Genomic DNA, 19,149 nt, shown 5'->3' on the forward strand with positions numbered 1-19,149 from the left:
ACAATAACAACAACAATACAAACAAATGTAATACATTATACATTGCAAGAACATTTATAGACACATACGTATTAATAGTATAAGTACAAATTAAAGTACCTTTACGTACTATGTTCTAATATAATATAAAAGTTCTAGAACCTACAACAGTATATAATATTGTATTGGAGTGTATCCGACTCATTGTGTTGCTTCTGTGTGTGTGTGAAATGATCGAGAGTACACGACGATAGTATACATAAGTATTTATAAAATATAATTATATATACGTTTAAATACATTATATGTGATATAGGTCGTATAACTCACATAATAATTCATGAAACTTACTTCGGTTGCTGGGCGACGACAATCGAGGTGGGCTCGGATTCGGATTCGGTGGTGGTGAGGTCGTCGACACTCATACGATCGCCCCAGGCCGTCGCTTGCAGGTACGATATTCGTCTGGTTGTCCTTTCTTCTTCTGTACACAACAAAAGTTTATTATTACCATATACACTATATTGGTTATACATAAATATACCACGCGTAAGAGGTTATATAGGTCAGGTTTTTGGGTTTTTAATTTTGATCTGAGATCTGTGAATCAAAAATCGACCATTTAGCGTTTTTCCAACTCGATTGCAATTTGCAGCGCATCCTATTAGATTCACAATGTTTATCGCAAAATTGCAAGGTTTCGGTTCATACGCGGTTTCCCTCGCTGCATTTACGGAGTAAACGCCACAGATTTTGAGATCAAGTTAGAAAAACCACCAAACATTATAGGTCGTATTCGGTCACTCGATCAAAATTCTCTACCTCAAAAACCCCGAAGCAATCATGCCACGCAACTTAACTAATAAAAGGATAGTGGTAAAAATTTAGAGTTCCCCTCACCGTTATCAAAACTCGAGTTAGTCGGTCTCAACGTGATCATTTCACACGGTTTTTGAAGCTCGACGGCTGCGGGTACAGTTTCCGTATCGTCTGAAGACACTACGGCAACAAAGAAATAAAGAAATTCGTACGGGTCAGCATTTGAGTAGAAATAGAATATTGTATATTATTGGTACAATTATTACATATTTTCGATATATGGTATATATATTACATAATTATATACATACTCTGAACCAAAAATCAGTGTCATTGTGAGTTTGTTGAATTATTATATACAAGGTGATTCATCAAACACGCTCACCCCTTTTTTCTTCAATAATGATTATTCAAAATCTGATCTTTTAAATTTTTAAAAAAAATTTTTAGACCATATTTTCAAATTATTGAGATTTTTTGTCCTACTTAAGGAATGTCCTGTGGAGATACAAACTTCTATTCTTCAAAGTAGAACAGAATTATACAACTATAAATTACAAAGTAGATAATTTTTTTGAAATTTTTGACTTATCAAAATCAAAATCAGTACGAGTAGTTTTTGAGATATTTAACTTTGTGTTCTAAGGATAAAATGTTGATAGTAACGAGTTTATAAGATATATTTTGAGGTATGGTGATTTGAAAATTTTATTAATTAATATCAATAAATCGATCCTAATAATGCAAGAAAAAATAAATTCAAGAATTTTAAAATATGGTCTTTGAGCATATTGAAAAATGCCAAACATCAGAATATCAATAAAATCATTATAACTGGGGATGAGCACGCCAAGTGAATCGCCCTGTATAGTTTGTGCAGATGTCATGTGCAAAACAAATAGAGGAAAACTATGCACAACTTCTGCAGCCGTTCGCAAACAAAATAGGAAAACATACATAATATTATGTAATATGTATTAGTATTAGGTACAAGTAAAAGCAGCATGCACAAGCTCAAAATCGTAGGAATTACATTTTTTTTTTTTTGCTAATATACATTATAGGTAAGTATAACGACACAGTAAGCAAGCCGCGAAGGCGCACCGCGATTAATGACTGTAGTTTAACATAACATAATTACGAGCAACATTAATGGCAACCAGCCCATAGTGAGTACAAAACACATAATATGATAGGATATTATATATAATGATAATTGTTATTTGTTATATAGATTATAGGTAATAATATATTAATATTATATTTTAAATACGAATGACGTATAGGCAAATTATGCGGACCAATCACTGCAGGCCGAGGGTGTTAATAACATGATACTGATTTGTCTTTCTTTTCTCGACGATTCAATATTAATAATGATCGTGCACGACAACGGACGAGATAATAAAAATATTTACATAATGATATAATAGTTTACACACACTGTAAATAAAGTTTTTGTTTACATAATTTGCGCCTCCGAGGTTTATAGTTTGGAGTTGACAACAAAGCATTGACATTTTAATAGAACAAATTATAATATTTATAATGTCGCGTGATAATAATTTTATTTCAAGTTTATGATATTGCGTACGCAATCTGAAAGATTTTAGGCGCTGTACAAAAACCGATGGGTGTAATAAATCTTGTATTGACGGGCAACAAAAGAGAAAAGAAAATCTGAATTGTTTAATACAGACATCCAGCACTCAGTTGATGTTACAGCGGGAGCTATAATAATCTCTGAATACCTATGATTACGATATAATATTATTATTTATTACGCGCGTACATAATGCGCGGCGATAAGTCTACGGTTCTGCGATAAATCTTCCATGCATTTTGTTAATTTGGTGAAATTTTTATCGTTATATACATTATTTCATTATATTATAGACTCACAAAATTATAGTAAAAGCTTTCCCATCGCAATTATTATTGTATAGGTATATTATATCATAACATTATACTGTACATAATACAGTTGTTAGTATTTAGTATATTATCTTATAATAATGGTGTATTATACGTGGTACGTGCTGTGTGAATATCAGCGGATCTAATCGATTACTGTTATATGCGTTTCCACGTTGTTTAAATCGATTGTAAATTAATTAAAAGTGTTAAGGCCTCTCAAGTATCAAGAAGAAAGAAGAAGAAAACAAGGATCATTTTCGTTTTTTTTTCTAAAACTATTATTACTATTATTGATGTCACATATTCTCTCTCTCTCTCTCTCTCATTCTATTATTTTCAATCACTACTCTCCATTTCTGTGTAATACACAACAGGCTAACCTTGGCTGGAGCCAGTGGACTGCGCGGCAAAATCGACAGGCCTATCCTTGGGCAGCTCGAGGCGCGTCGGTCGCGCGTTCCGCCGACGGGTTTTTGACTTTTCCGCTCCGTTTTCCATCGGCTTCTGGTTTCGTCGCTCTTCACACAATTATTTTCGTATTATTGACAAACATATTATTATATTATAATAAGAATATCATATAAAAAAAATCATTATATTTTGTTTGACCATGTAGGAGGTACAATGAAACGGATACATGTTATAGGCACATCATAACATGAACCCATTACCGTGAACACGACAGAACCCAAATATAATTTTAATCCCTATTATTATTATTATGACATATATGGCTGAATGGCTGCATGCGCATAGATCGAAACCACGAAAATGTTTTTAACCAACACATAGGCGTACACCCGAAAACATAATACGTCTGGACCTAGATATATGGGTACACGGCTGAGATCAGGATTTTGTGACAACTTTCTCCTCACCAAACACAATAAAGATAAAGGCGAAAAACAAAAACAAAAAACATGTACGAAAACGATGTACGGCCGATTTACAAATGACGTGCGCATAATGTCTTTGGTCTTTTTTCTCGAAAAAAAAAACAAATTCAATGCAAATAATATATTATATACTGTGCACTGGCGTAACGTTGGAAAGCAGGTCAAACCAGAAATGATTTTCGAACGTTTTTATTTAGACAATTTCGTTCACAATTGTTTTGTCTAAGGCAAAAAATAGGTACTATCGTTCACAATACAGAAAAGGATATGGTTAAATCATAATATATGTATAAAATAATATATACAAAATATATATTCGAGAGTATTAAACAAGACTTGGATTGGATCGAAAAAAATTAAAATAAAATGTATGCGCATAATATGAATTAAGTGAAATTTGAAGTGGCCTATAATGGAATACCATATAGTTGAAAATATAAAAAATAGGTATTAATAATGTACCTAAATTGCAACAACTAGAATTCGTGGTTAATAATATTATCAATATTCAATCAGGTTAACATATTATTATTATTAACTGCGCGAACAAAACTAATTCCCGGCAGAAGACGGAAAGATTGATAAAATTTTAATGATAAAATGTATATTATTTTGTAGTAGGCCATTAGTCATTATATACAATTTAATTTCGTTTTTTGAACCACGAGGCAATGTACGATGACGTATGCTCCACGGGAGAATAGAAATTCGATTTATTTACGAGCAGCCGGCCATCGGGTTATTTTTATCCTTGGCGTAGGTGTTGAAAAGTTTAAGAGAATAATAATCAATATATATCGCTAATGACTTAGATGTTCGAATTTGAGCACAGTTGTACAGTGCAATGACATCACTATCGAGTATCGAGAAATCAACAATAATTTTTTTTCGAAGGCAACAAATAAATAATTATAGTTACGAATTAAATAATTCATAATTATATGTTATAGTTGTAACAAGTCTATCCTGCACGGGTCGATCATCTATAAAAAACAGAAAAGCTGCGTAAAGTGTAAGTATGAATAACCTTATTTTTTAATTTCACAAAACATCCAAAATAGTAAATTTCATTATAGAATACAAAAGTTCACTTTTGTTTTCATAATGGATACATTACGTTTAAAATTAAATTTTCAAGGATGATCGACATAATGACGATAAACGCTATATAGTACTTGGCACTGTTGAGCGCTTTTACGGTTTCCTATACATAGGAATCATTATAATCCAAGACGGTTGCGTTATAACGAGCATAATATTACCTATTATGTATATTACATTATTACCTATACCTACATATAACATAATATTATTACACACAATATACATAGAAGGCACTTACTGACGGTGAATTAAAAAAAAATCTACGAAATATAAAAACAAAAACAGTTCGCGAGATTTTACGTTCGTCGGGAAACGTGAGAACACAAAATAATAGAATAGATAGGTAATAATTATATATTATTTCAACCTAGTAATTTTTGAGTATTTGAACGCAGAATCGTTTAGCATAACAGCGGTAATAATAATTAATTACCATTGCAATGTTAATAAATGAATAATAATGATATAAAAAAATAATACGACGACGGCGTCCACGTTGGTGCTATTTTTATTTCGTACAGTAATGCTTGTGGTCCGCATCTCGTCTACCTGAATAGCACGCGTCTCCGTGCTGTACAGAGGAAGCTATTTTAAAATACTCAAGAGACGCACAACTGCACAAGCGCGCATTACCAGTTACCCGGTTTAAAACAGAATTTAGTTAATAATTAATATCATTATTGTAATAAATTATTATTATCATTAAAGATCAACTTCAATTTATCAGTCCAAAAAAATTCGTAGTGTTCGTCGCGACGGAATTCTCTCTAGCTGATCCGTCAAACTACAGACACACTGCAGCGCCGTAGCACAGCTCTAAACTAATACCAAGGCCGTAATTTATCTACTGTAAACGTTACTGAAACGGAACGAAAAACCACACGATTTGACAGTGGCATTTCGGTAACAACAAAGCCCGTGTTCAAAAAATAGTAATTACACTCTGCATTCTACAATAAATAAATATAGAACTATATGATTTTAAAAAAAACTAATCTACAACACAAAATATTACATTATACACTACTAAATTGATTGTGTAAAACCATTCTGCTACTCCAGATAATCAGCTACAATAATATTTTATATTATACTATAATAAAATAATATACAGGCGTAAAAAATATAATACAGATATAGTATGGAAAACCGAATCACCGGACGGCGGATAGTCGATGGTCACGATAGAGAATAGTTTTGAAGAATGAAGGTAGGTACGTGAAAATGAAAATATAGATAAAAAAACTCGACTGCAGTTCATCTGATTTAGAGATGGATCTTGAAAAATCAAAACTCAGCACTTGGTGCAAGGTATTTATATGTTTATGACGTGTACGGCATACTGTTGTAGTATATAGATTATAGATATTAAATTAATCATGTAATATTAAACATCGTATGCTATAATCTAGCTGGAATATATAGTTTTAACTAGCTCACCTATGATAGTGGGCTTTTTACATGCGGCCAGGTAGGAATCTTGACGCACCACCGGTTTGAAGCGATACGATTCATCTTTAGAAATAGACTCGTCTAGAAAAATAACCCCTTTTTTGTCAAAACACTCCAAAAGATATGGTTAGGTTAAGTAAGTTAACAAATAAACAAATAATAATAATAATAATATAAATATTGCATGACAGTACACCCTTATCATGCAAGTCTGAACTCGTATTTTTGTCCGTCCAGCACAATTTCAACCGACACAGTATATGACAAAAGCTCAGAACCAGACAGTTATACACGTTTAATATGAAAATAGCCAAATAGATAGGTATAAATATCGTTCGTAAGGTCTTACCTTTTTGTGGTTCATATTCTTTGGGAGGATCGCAATGTATTTTACTGCTGCCAATTGGTACGATTAGATTCCCAGAATGGTAACCAGCGGAGGGACTCGTGAAAGAGATCGACTTATCAGAACAACCTGCATGCAAGAGAAAAGTTATAAAACAAAAATGTTTGTTGAAAGTTTAATACACTGAGAGATTATAAAATGTCCTAAATCGTATTGTTAGTAAACAGTCTCGGTGGTAAGATTTTCCGGGTCGACTTCAGTTCTACGTGAAGGGTATATGATGGTAAACTCTCCTGGGTCGACATATTTTCTTCTTATACTTATACTCGTGTGATACCGTAAAGTCACTGGCATAAAAAAAATTAAATTTTACAATTCTATGAAAAATGGTAGAATAAGTGTAAAAAAGGTGTAGAATAATTTAAGGTATTCATTAAAAAAAACTAATAAATTGACGTAAATATCAATAAAAAATACTGAAGAATATAATAATATTCATATACATATTATGATTGAAATATAACTCAAGTCAATGCTTCTATAATTTATCGAATAAAAAAAAATTACATGGAAGAGTTTACATAGGAATTTCCTTCTATAGGCAACCTATCTTGTTGACCCGGGTGTTTCCTATTACTGGATATTTATGCGCCAAATAAACGACGAAGTACATGACGTTAGTCGGAAACATATAATAATTAATAATCATAATAATTTTTTGCAGCACTCACTACTGAAGCTAGTAATTGAATCGTCAGTAATCTCTTGTTGCTCCGCAGCGGCGGGTTGTTTCTTGTCGGTGTAGAGTTTTTGTTCGTATTCCATTTTCCTCACAGCCACATTAGGAACATTGTGTTTAGACGTTAGTCGAGCCAACTCACTTTTATAGAAATCCGTCTTGTCGTCGATTTTGCCGCTCTCGAACTGTTTGGCCCTCATGGAAACCACTTGCGGGATGCCAACCTGTTTCGGGTGATGGTGGTCTGCCGTCGCCTCGGCGGCAGTCGTAGATGACTTGCCGCCTCCACTGCCGTCCTCGTGTATTTTTCCCAAAGTGTTCACAAACTGTTTGCTTTTAGGCTTTGACGCGGACGTTGGCGACTGAGCGGGAGGGGACGTTTCTGTCACCGCAGAGCTGCACTCGGGAAATTGTTGGGGCTGGTTGACCGACGACGACGAGAGCGAGGGCGGCCACATGGGTGGCAAAAGTTTTTGCGGCCTGGCGTAGAACTCCTTGGTCGGTTGCTGTTGCTGCTGCTGGACCACGGGTCGACGGAGGAACTCTTCCTTCTGTTCGAGGCTTTTCTTTATCCGGGACATGATGACGGGGTCGACGGGCGGCGGTGGCTGCGACGCACCGCTGTACTGCAGGTGACGGTGGAGCCGGTAATGGGCCGCCGAGTTGTCGGCCGCCGCCACTTGCAGCTGCAGTGCGTCGCGGCACGCCACCCCAATGTCCATGCTGTGTCGGGCGTTGGGATTGTTGGATTGCGCCGCCGCTGGTTTGTTCCGGTGGTGAGGGTAGCCGCCGGCACTACCGTTCGTATCGGTGACGGAGGACCTTCGGACGCCGGACGTACGGTGTGGTGACACGAATCTAGCCGCGGCCGACGACGGTTTCGCACCGCTGACACTGACACCGACACTGCCAATGCCACTGACGCTGCTACGGTGTTGGGGGTGATCCCAGACGGTCTGGTAGATGGGGCTGGAATCGCGACCACGGTGATGATGGAAACGCAATTCACTACCAGATGTCATAGCCGCTTTCAGGCGACCGGGCCTCTGGTTCGTTTCGGGGTTGTGAGCTGTCTCGCTGAAATACTGCAAAATGCACCGTTATTGTATTATAATTTATAACACAACGAATATTCAATCATATTTGGTAAATATACAGTATACTAGGGAGCTATGTCCATTGCTCGCTTGGCTCACCAACCCCTGGTCAAGACCCCCCCCTCCCTCCCTATAGGCTTCTTCATCGACCCTCTTTGAAATTTTAACTTAATTAACTGTGATTTATAGTATTTAAAAATAAAATATTCATTGAAGAAAAAACGTACAAAACTTTTTTTATATATAATAGAGAGATGTCATAAATAGTTATTGTGCGCGACAATGATTTTACAGTTCTACGGACGAAAGTCGACGATGGAACGAGCAAGGTCTAAAAACGCAATCATAAATATAATACACCTATAGTTGGCTGCAGTATAGACCACATGATATTATTCACGCTATACGCTAAAGTAACTCCTTATTTATTACGTATTACTCTTACACCTTTTCTCCTACATATAGAATAATTAAATTAGTGAATCGTGCGTGCGTCATAACAATATGTGTGTACAATAATATGCAAGTATAATATAAATTGGCAACAGTAGACAGTCATACCATTATATATATCATATATATAGAAGTACTCACCAACTGTAGAATGTCATTTTCCATGGGCACCACGAGTAAATAGAGATGGCATTGCGTTTGCTGGATGACCTGCACGACGTGTGCGTACGACTTACCGGCAACCGTTTCACCGTTAACGCTGATTATGCGGTCTCCAGTACTGAGACCAGCTACGCTAGCCGGACCGTGTTCTCTGACGTGTTTCACAAATATTGTGTCCATCGGTTCGTCGGAGTAGGCGCCAGCGCCCTGTCGCAAACCCAACCGTTCGTCTCCGGCCAACACCTGTGGATCGGCATAATACGTTATTGACACGTTATTGGCGGTGAAAAAAAAAGGTAATATCGTATAAAGTTAAAATGCCCGGCATTATTTTAACAATAGTGAAACCGTTTTTATACATTACATAAATGTGGAATTGCTACAGGTATACACTATATATATATTATTGTTGTTCAGCCTCCACTGTCAGATTTTATAAATACGAACCGCAGGAGTGCACATGCTACATGCAATGCGTAGTGTGTAGCGAGCGAGGAGTATGTCACAAGGAAAAATGTAATACGATAAAGTATATAAAGATGTTTACATTTGGATAGGTACATCGCAAATGTATACAGCAAATATAACAAAAATCAACAGAAATGTGTGGTTGTGGTATACGTAAATAGCTTGAAATTAATCAAAGTATTTTGATGATAAATTTTTGTATAGTAATAATACCTAAGACGTAGTTTCAAGCTCCTTATTTACGAATAATATTTTTTGGATTAAAATAAAATAATAAAACAACTATTTCTTGAAATATCTATAAAAAGAATATTAGGTTTCTGTAATATCAATTTACGAAAAACACATAAATAATTTAAATATCTGACGAAAATAGTGAACTACTGCAAGATAATGGAACATTGCGGGGGGCGTCAGTCGATGACAAAGATATATTTGTGTATATGCTTCTAAGTGTAATAACTCTAAAGACAAATCGATGAATACCGTAATTTAACCTACTAGCCACTTAGTAATATCCAATATATAGTACATAGATATTGGTTTTATAATTATTATTGTACAACGTTTCGTGTAAAACAAAACAAATCCACTACATATTACACGACATTTGTTATAAACTTGTGATACTTATAGGAATTTAGTTTACATTACTCAGGTCTTAGATTCTCGAACAAAATAATTTAATCTAAACAAAAATACGATCGCGTTGAAACATAATACTATAAGTACTAACTACACTTTTAGAGCCGTTAGTGATTTATTACGAAAAAAAAGCTTTTAACAAAATATTTTTTTATTAATGCACTTCCAAATAAAAACATACATATTATAAATGGTTTGGATGAATTCATTTTTACATAGTTAGACCAGCTCGTATGCACTGTGCGTTAATTTTTCAGAATTAACAACAGAGAAGCGTTCCAAAAAAAACAAACATTAATATATACTATACCTATAGGCTAAGCAGTATAGGTAGGCGTATTTAGTTCCTGCGTCTTATTTTGGCTACAGGTGGTGAGAGCTCATACATTCCGTAAGACACAGGCACACACACACTCAAGAAAATAATAAGCAATTCTGACGATGTCAAAAATACATTTTGTAACCAAAAATAATTGGCAACCAGGTGAAGTATCTCACGAAAAAAAGACATTACCGACAAATAAAATTAAATGCGGTGAGATAGTGTATAAAACATAATATAGTACTACACTGTGTGATAATAGATTCGGCGATAAAAAAAAAAAATTCCAAGCAGAACTTTAAGTATATAATATATTGTGCATAGGCCCAGCAGTAATTAACAAGTGAAAATTGCTAGTGATTATTCTTTTGGTAAACTTATCCTAACCAATGTCCATTTTTGGTGTTTGATGAGTAGCTTAGTTTTAGAAAAATATTAAATAAATACGTTTAGTTATTTACTGCAGTATTAAATTTGAAAAATATCACCAAATCCTACCATAATAGTATCATCATAGGCAAAAGGCAAAATTTAAAAGTTTAAATAAAACGATGAATTTTTCTTATAAACTAATATTCGAATGTTTTTATTTTAATGTATAAATTGTAACATTTATAACTTTACAGCCCATACAATTTTCATCTGAAAACTTGGCACAAAAGTTATATTATGTACTTAATGTTTATTAATATACATACATACGTAGGTATATTATACACAATTTAAAAACTATTGAACGTTTCATAAAAGAAGGTTTACATTTGAATATTCTTTTACATCATTGTGAGTTCAAAAGTACAAGACCTGAACGATCTGAATTTTCCTAGTAAAATTGTTGTTAACCTATAAAGTTCAACAACAAATACTTTAAAAATAGTATTATGAAAAAACAGATATTAATAATATTATAGTTATTAAACACTAAGATTATATTAAGTTGTTATTGAAAAAGTAAAAATGTTTATTGAATCAGATACTCGTATATAATTTAATTTTTCAATACTAAATATAGCACGAAAAGTAAGTTTTGTGGCATATTGCCTTTATACAGCTATATCAATAGAAACCACTAGAATTATTGTATTTAATAAGCTCTCTTGTTGTATACATAATTCAAATGTAACTGTCATCGTACACGAGTACGCATATATATGACTGAATGATATTCTTAGTGTTTAAATTAAATATTTTTTATTAAGTGACGAAGAAAAACGGCCGACTTTATAACACTAAAATTACTATTTATGTAGTACACATAATTTTATATTTTACACGGCTGTTATTCAATACTAACATTTTCGAAATAATACCGGAATTCAGTAATTAGTTCAAATGACCGAATTTAACGAGTCCGGTGGATTTAAAGCTATTACAAGTCATGGTATAAACTACTGTCGCACGATGGCTATATTTAACATAAACAATTATAGGACACTGCAGTGGAAAAAGAATTAGGTAGGTAAACTATTTCTTGTATATAAAGTACACAGTAGTAAAAATATCAGCAGATAATTTTTTAAAACTGTACATTGAATTATCGTGTTTATGTTACTATACTAGACGTGAGTATCTGGTCAAGGTTAAATTAGTAATTACTTAGAATTTATACTATAAAAAGGAAAATGAAGGCAATTTATATATTATATTATAAAGAAAAATTATTTTAAAAAAAAGTTCAAATGAGATATACATATTAATATATTGTTCATGGTAGGTATGTTTTCTATATTGACGTTATACTATACATATATATAGGAATAATTCAATTTAATTGATGATTTTCCAGCGTATTTAGGTACTTATATATACGTGTATGTGTATATTATGTAATGTGCTTACCAGATACGATTCGGGTGGATAAACGATGAAGTGGCGCAACGTGAAACCGAATCCATTTTCTGACCGGCGTATAAATAGTGACCTAGGTCCACCAGCTCTAGGTTCTCCACGGTTTTGGCCCTGTAAAATGAAAATTAAAACAATTTAAAATCGTAATCGTTTCAAGCTACACGCGGAATAATATCCGTGCAATATGCGTAATTTGTAAATATCAGGTGAACACATTAAATAAATATTATATTATTAATAATTAACAGTAACTAAAATGTTTTCTTCTGAAGACTATTATACGGCTATTATTCAATATATTACGCTGGTCCTTGAAATGTCACAGTGTTTGGGTACAATATATATAATACGTATATAGGAATAAAATATTAGCAAATAATACGTCGTGGTTGCTTATTATCTTGGTGTCTGCGAGATGTGTATATGGACGGGGTCATTCGTGATCGTTTAACAAATAAATAATATTAATTCAAGTCGTAGGTAGTAGAAAAAAGAGATTAAAAACGGTGAAGATGGATTTTTTTTATGTACATTTAATAATTAATAATATTTTAAACGATTTGCTATCACAGATTTCCCAAAATTCTAAAGATCATATTATTATATTATACCTAAGTTTGATTAAGTTTTTTTCATAAAATTGAACGCCGCAAGTGAAATTATTATATATAATATACAACTGCGGGTAAGTACCTAAACCGTACAAGTAGGTCCTATAGATACTATATACGTATACATTTTGAAACTATTTTGATCAACTGTCTCGACGAACACGGTTATACAAAACAACTTATTGACAAGATGAATAAATTCATTCAACACAATTGTTATTTTGTTCTTGCGGGCACGGCGCTCAGACCACATATTTTATGTAATTACAATTTCGTATAAATGTTAAATATGTCATTAACACGCATAATAGGTACTGATCGAAAGCGATCGATGTATAACAAATACAACATTTATTTTATTACAGTGGAGGTGTGCGACAGAATCCTGTCCTTTTATGGACGAATATGAATATGAGTCGAGACCAGATTCTCGCACAGAATATAATATATCCAATCGAATGATACTGAAGCAGTGAAACCACTATATAGATCTCATTATTCGCCATGTAAGGTACCATGTCTCAGCAGTGAACAACATTTGTTTTTCAAACGTACTAATGCGAAGTGAACGTTGAAAACACGAGATTTTTCGTATTTTATATTTTTTTCAAAATTAAATTTATCAAATATCAATATATGATTGTGCGACGTTAAATATTCGATGCATATGTGTGCAGATCGCAAAAAAAAACTACGGTAAACGAATAATAGTAAACGGATTTTCATATCACCGTGATGCACATATCGAAACCAGTTGCATGTCGCTTTTATTATTTTATGTATTTTATTCTTAGAAGGTGGAAACGAATTTTTCTATCTTCTTACCATAAATAATTTAAACGTTGTAGGATAATTATTAAGTTATAATATTGTAATAAAACGAAGTTATAACGTGTATAATAACTATTTGTCTTTCAAACGCTATATTACGGTATGCGCAAACATTTTTACCATCCGATGTTTGCTATTATTTTTCAGGTTCAAAGAAACTATAATTTTTTGAACGAATATCTTTGAGACTTCGAGCTTTATCCATGCAACGGTTGATTTCCCAGAATAAAATTATATTATTCCGATCTAAATTCAACATTTTAGAATTAATTTTATTAAAACTATAATATAGTAATTTAATCGACCATTAAATTTAATATTGAGCAGCTACAATACTTTGTTTGCGATTCAGGCAAAATAAGTAATTTAAAATTAAATAGTAAGGTTGTTGAATCGATTAATATCGTAAAATACGAATAACAATACAAATATATAAAACATCTACCATAATAATAGGTACTTACACAATTCAATCAAATAATTGTGTAGACAAAAAAATATTTTTTTATCAGAATTTTTACATAGTTGTTGTCGAATTCTAATCTATGGATACACAAATAGTTCTTGGCACGACACGATACACAAATAAGGGTGTTATCAATAACTGTCTAATTAGTTTGCTGCCCGACCGAGTTCCTCTTCTTCAATGTCTCTCCTAGGAATAAAATCATTTCCATGAAAATAAGCACAGCGGCATCATACCAATTAATAACACCAATTGTCGCCAGTAACCACTGTGCCGACCATAAAAAACATCATCGATCTCGATTGTATGTAATATGATGCGAACGTTCGTCACACAGAGCAAACGTATTATTAAACGATTGAAGACTGAAGTGAATAAAGTGAGTAGGAAATTTGTATATATTTGTTATAGTTTTTATTAGTGTAGGAGCTTACATATGAATGATTTTTACTCTAGTTAAGTCTTAGGCGGGAACTTAAGTTCGTACAGTATCTCCATCCTATTCTATCTCCTCTTTATATCAGCTGTACAACGCCGAAACACAATAACCAACATTCTTATCAAAAATAACTTTAATACATAATCTTTCGTAACTCTTTTCCATCCAATCCACTTTGGAATCACACTATTATCTCAAAAGTCATCACACTGTGAGTACACAGAAACATACACAGAAACATACACAGTGTCAAGTTTGAAATAATTCACAAAAACAATTATCCAGCACAATTATGAAAAATACAGAACTGTGTTTTGGCGTTGTACAGCAGATATAATCTATCGCTTTAGCTCCCTCTCCCCCCACCGTTTCCTATTGTCATATCATTGGCAGCCTCTTCTGCCTCAACATATTCTATTGAACGAATTTGATTTTGACAGTTTCCAGCTCTAAATTTCACGTAGAAAGAACAAAACTCACGACAGAATTAACATCCGGCGGAATAGATCTATATTGTAAAGCAAAGACGACAACGACCAGTGAGTACTTGTAATTAAATTACAAAATGAAGAATATTATTACACCATTTATTATTGACAACTATCCCGTTGACCATCGTCTCTTCCTACACGTAGACGTAGTCTACTCGCTCAATGGCATCTTAACCCCGGCGACAGTAATAAAACGAACGAACTCGATGATTATTATTATAATCATTAGCACCATGAGTTCTAAGCCCGCGCGTGCGCACAAACACGCACATTGACGTCTGACACACGTACACAGTAGTTGTCATAAATATAACTCTGGCTAAAGCAACTCACGCGCTTGCCGGCAGCGTGCCGTTCGGTATAATATAGTGTATAATATTACGTATAATTTAATATAATATATACAGAGTGATTCACCAAGCATAGTCACTCTCATATTTCCATTAACGATGAATTTAATGAAATTACATTTTTTCTAATTTTAATTTTCAAGTATAATTCTTGAAAAGATCATATAAAAAAAAACTCTAAGAATAAAATCCAAATCTTTTATACCATTTAAGGAGTGTCCTGCGGGCTGTGAATCACTTCAAATAGAAATTCGAATTGGTAGTATTTGAGTTATTTATCATTGTCTAGATTCAATGGATAACCATGATAATATATTTGGAAAATGATTTACAAATTATAGTTACCACAGGACACTCGTTTAATGATATCTAAAAATCGAAATAATTAAAAATATTATTATGTTCCTCTTGAATACTCGAAAATAAATCAGAATTTGAATAATATATAAAGAGAAAAAGTGGGGGTGAGTGTGCTCGGTGAAATTATATTATAATATTTTGAGCACACATAATATAATTGTCGTATGGTGGCGCACGCACACGTTGGAGGTGCGTAATATTATTCTGTCATGCGGTTGTTTTCACAATTTTATTATTATCACACGGCGGCGGTGATGGTGGAGGATAGTTTGATTTGCACACGTACTTTATGCACTCAAACGCACGCGAGTATAATAATATTCCAACTATATTATGCAGCTCAATGCCGACCGGCACCAATCCGCCTGCCACGCGTACTTCATCGTCTGACGACCAGCCAAATATTTCGCACGGAATTTCCATTATTATTTCCACCGTAATAATAATATATTATATTACCTATATTATATTAATATTGGGCGTTTCGTTCGTCAGTTGTCGCCAAATCTCCCTCATCCCCCTTCCAGTCACCCCACACGACGAAAATCGACCACAAGTCGGCATCACGTTTACCCCAGCGGAGGAGATGCGTAAGAGAGCGTATGAAAATAATATCATGCAACGCAATGATAATAATAATATAATATAATGGTATACGTGTGCACATAATAATAACATAATTATGGAGAACAAAACCGCGACCACAACGGCCGACGGGTTATCATTATGTCTGGCTGCAGCAAAATTCGTACAACTATATATGAATCATACAATCAAATTTGCTTGGATTTTACTCAACACGTGAAATTACGGGCTATAAAAAATAATTTATATTATACATTATTTACCACCAGATTTTAATGCGTTTTGTTTTTTTACGTATATATATATATAAACATAACATAAGAAAAAATAACCGATAAGCAATAATAATAAAATAAAAACACCAACAACTAAAACACTGAACAATATATCGGACGGGTCGAACTATATTATTTAAATATATTAGGTATAGGTACGTGCAACGTGCTACGTGGTGATGATGATAATATTGAGGTAGGTATAAACCATAAAGTATTAACATTTATGTGAGAACAAGGCGATACTAAAATCCGGGAAAATAGCAACAAACAATGATGTGGTGGTTTTGGATTTTTTTGGTTGGAAATATGTTTTCTATTTTAAATAACTACCTATACGATGTGATGGGAGACATTATTACTCCTCATTGTTTACTCTAGATACTTATATAATATGGAGTCCAAGCAATGTTGCAAACAGTTTAGTCTCAGTGTTGGGATGCCACAAAAAAAATGTACTTGTGTATAGGGACTAGCACTGCAGTTTGTAATATATTTTGGTTTCACCGTCACGTCACTGGCGAGTGTAATACAATATTACTTTAATACACTATCTACAAAACAACGAAGAAAAATGGCCGATGTCGATGCAACTGGATTAATTAATTGTGCTTAACGCGTGTATGCAGTGTGTAAATCGGAACGGATCCTATATGTATAGGAGTGTCGTGGCGGAAGACGAATGAGTCAGATGAAAGTGAACAAAGATGATGTATTTTAAATCACGAGCGCACGGCGGCGGTTCACACCCAGAGACCTAAAGAAGTGACTGAGTTTAGACTTACGTAGTAGTTCACGAGAATCATCATGTATGTATATTTATTGTAGTATATACTGTAAGTCTACTGTGACTATAAAAAAAAAACCGTTTAATTCATTGATGAAAAAGAGGAAGTGTCGTTAGTTGATTACATTCAGTGTTTTAACTAGTGAGATTTAATTGTGAAAATAATTTATATAATACGAAATTAAAAATGATTAAACTCATGCTGTGTAACGTGTAGGGCGTTCGGGTATAATACTATAATATATATATATATGTATAATGTATATGTTGTACATATAGCATGGTACAAGCAAAAATTATTTATTTAAGACTTAAACAAATGTTATTTATTTATTTTTCGATGCTACTATACAACATAATTATACAACGAATAGTTTACAAATTATATGTAATGCAAAGAAGAAAGTACGGTTTGCTGTATACATAAATCACCGAAGAATATTTATTTTGTTGACAGTAAACTAACTAAAAGCAACCTATTTGAAAATTTAATGGCTCATAGAAATAATTGATGTACATTTAAATAGAATATTAAATGCATATTAATGTGCTCGTTTACGATCATTACTGCAAGTTTATGATTCAATAATAAATTGTATAAATAATACTTATACTTATACGTTCAATTATTAACGAACGTGTATAAAATTAAAACTATACATTCACATACAATCACATACAATGTTTACTAAATTCGAAATAATTAATGTATTACACGCACATTATACTACAGTATAAATTACATCACTATTTTATTAGGTTTGAAATCAAAGAAAAACATGTAAGATGGCGATTACCTGACGTACTTAAAGTATTGTATGCAGCACGGATTCGCTTAACCCGAATCTTCTGAAGTTATAAGTAAAAATTATAATATTGCAAATGAGCTGGTACACATCGTCATAATAAAATATCTAAGTGCGTAAAACAACTATACACATAATAATAATAATAATAATAATATTATTATATTATAATGAACACGATTTGCACGATTGTGGACGGTGCAAGGTGGTATGGTGACTTAAACGCGCGTTCCCCGACACAATATTATAACATAGATACACAAACACGGCGTGGGTATACACAATAATAATATTCAACTATACACGCAGAATATCCCGAGGTGTGCGATTTTATCGTATAAAAGGGCTTTTAAAATGTGACCCAGTTAGGGAATATATTATGTAGGTACATAGAAATACATTTTTTTTTAAATTACTTTCATCGAATAACCTCGCGAATTCCTGCACGGCTGCAATTATTGTTTTACAAAACGCTCAAAAATTATATAATGCTTTTCAAAATTGTTTTTAAAATGGTCATTGTTTTTATCACGAGCAATATAAATACCGAAATAATATAATTTCCTACAACGAATTATCGATGGGTCGTCGGAGGTTATTACAATAAATACACGACAACACATTTCGGAAAACATTACTTATGCTCGCTACCGGGTTTGACACACACCCACATTAATGGTTTTTGGCAGCCACTCTATAGCTGTTCATAATAAATCGGCTGCTGGCCAGGCGGCGGCTGATGATTTCTGACATGCATGCGGAAAAAAATCAACGTTTAGCCAATCATAACTCGTCGATGGTGTTCGGTGGTGGATTCGGTCTTGTCAAGCAACGTTACATATTATTATTTCATTATTCGAATGTAGAAAAAAAAAATAATTTATTAAATTTTTTTATTCGA

General features: G+C 33.3%; 1 protein-coding gene across 8 annotated transcripts in view; it reads right to left on the bottom strand.

Annotated features, from left to right (window-relative positions):
* Nucleotides 1–19,149, bottom strand: part of LOC111036784 (rho GTPase-activating protein 21-B) — a 43,789-nt gene that overhangs the window by 13,273 nt on the left and 11,367 nt on the right. For 3 of the 8 annotated variants that reach the window (XM_022318961.1, XM_022318962.1, XM_022318968.1), the window contains exons 2-9: nt 12,239–12,358; nt 8,944–9,207; nt 7,245–8,337; nt 6,517–6,642; nt 6,156–6,248; nt 3,096–3,233; nt 880–978; nt 331–463 (exon numbers count right to left, since the gene is read on the bottom strand). In XM_022318961.1, the coding sequence (XP_022174653.1) occupies nt 331–463; nt 880–978; nt 3,096–3,233; nt 6,156–6,248; nt 6,517–6,642; nt 7,245–8,337; nt 8,944–9,144 (1,883 nt within the window). In that variant the 5' untranslated portion in view covers nt 9,145–9,207; nt 12,239–12,358. The remainder of the gene's footprint in view (nt 1–330; nt 464–879; nt 979–3,095; nt 3,234–6,155; nt 6,249–6,516; nt 6,643–7,244; nt 8,338–8,943; nt 9,208–12,238; nt 12,359–19,149) is intronic. The other 5 variants (XM_022318964.1, XM_022318963.1, XM_022318965.1 and 2 more) reach the window with 5 other exon arrangements.

This window comes from Myzus persicae, unplaced genomic scaffold (assembly GCF_001856785.1).
Source record: "Myzus persicae strain clone G006 unplaced genomic scaffold, MPER_G0061.0, whole genome shotgun sequence".
Lineage (NCBI taxonomy): Eukaryota > Metazoa > Arthropoda > Insecta > Hemiptera > Aphididae > Myzus > Myzus persicae.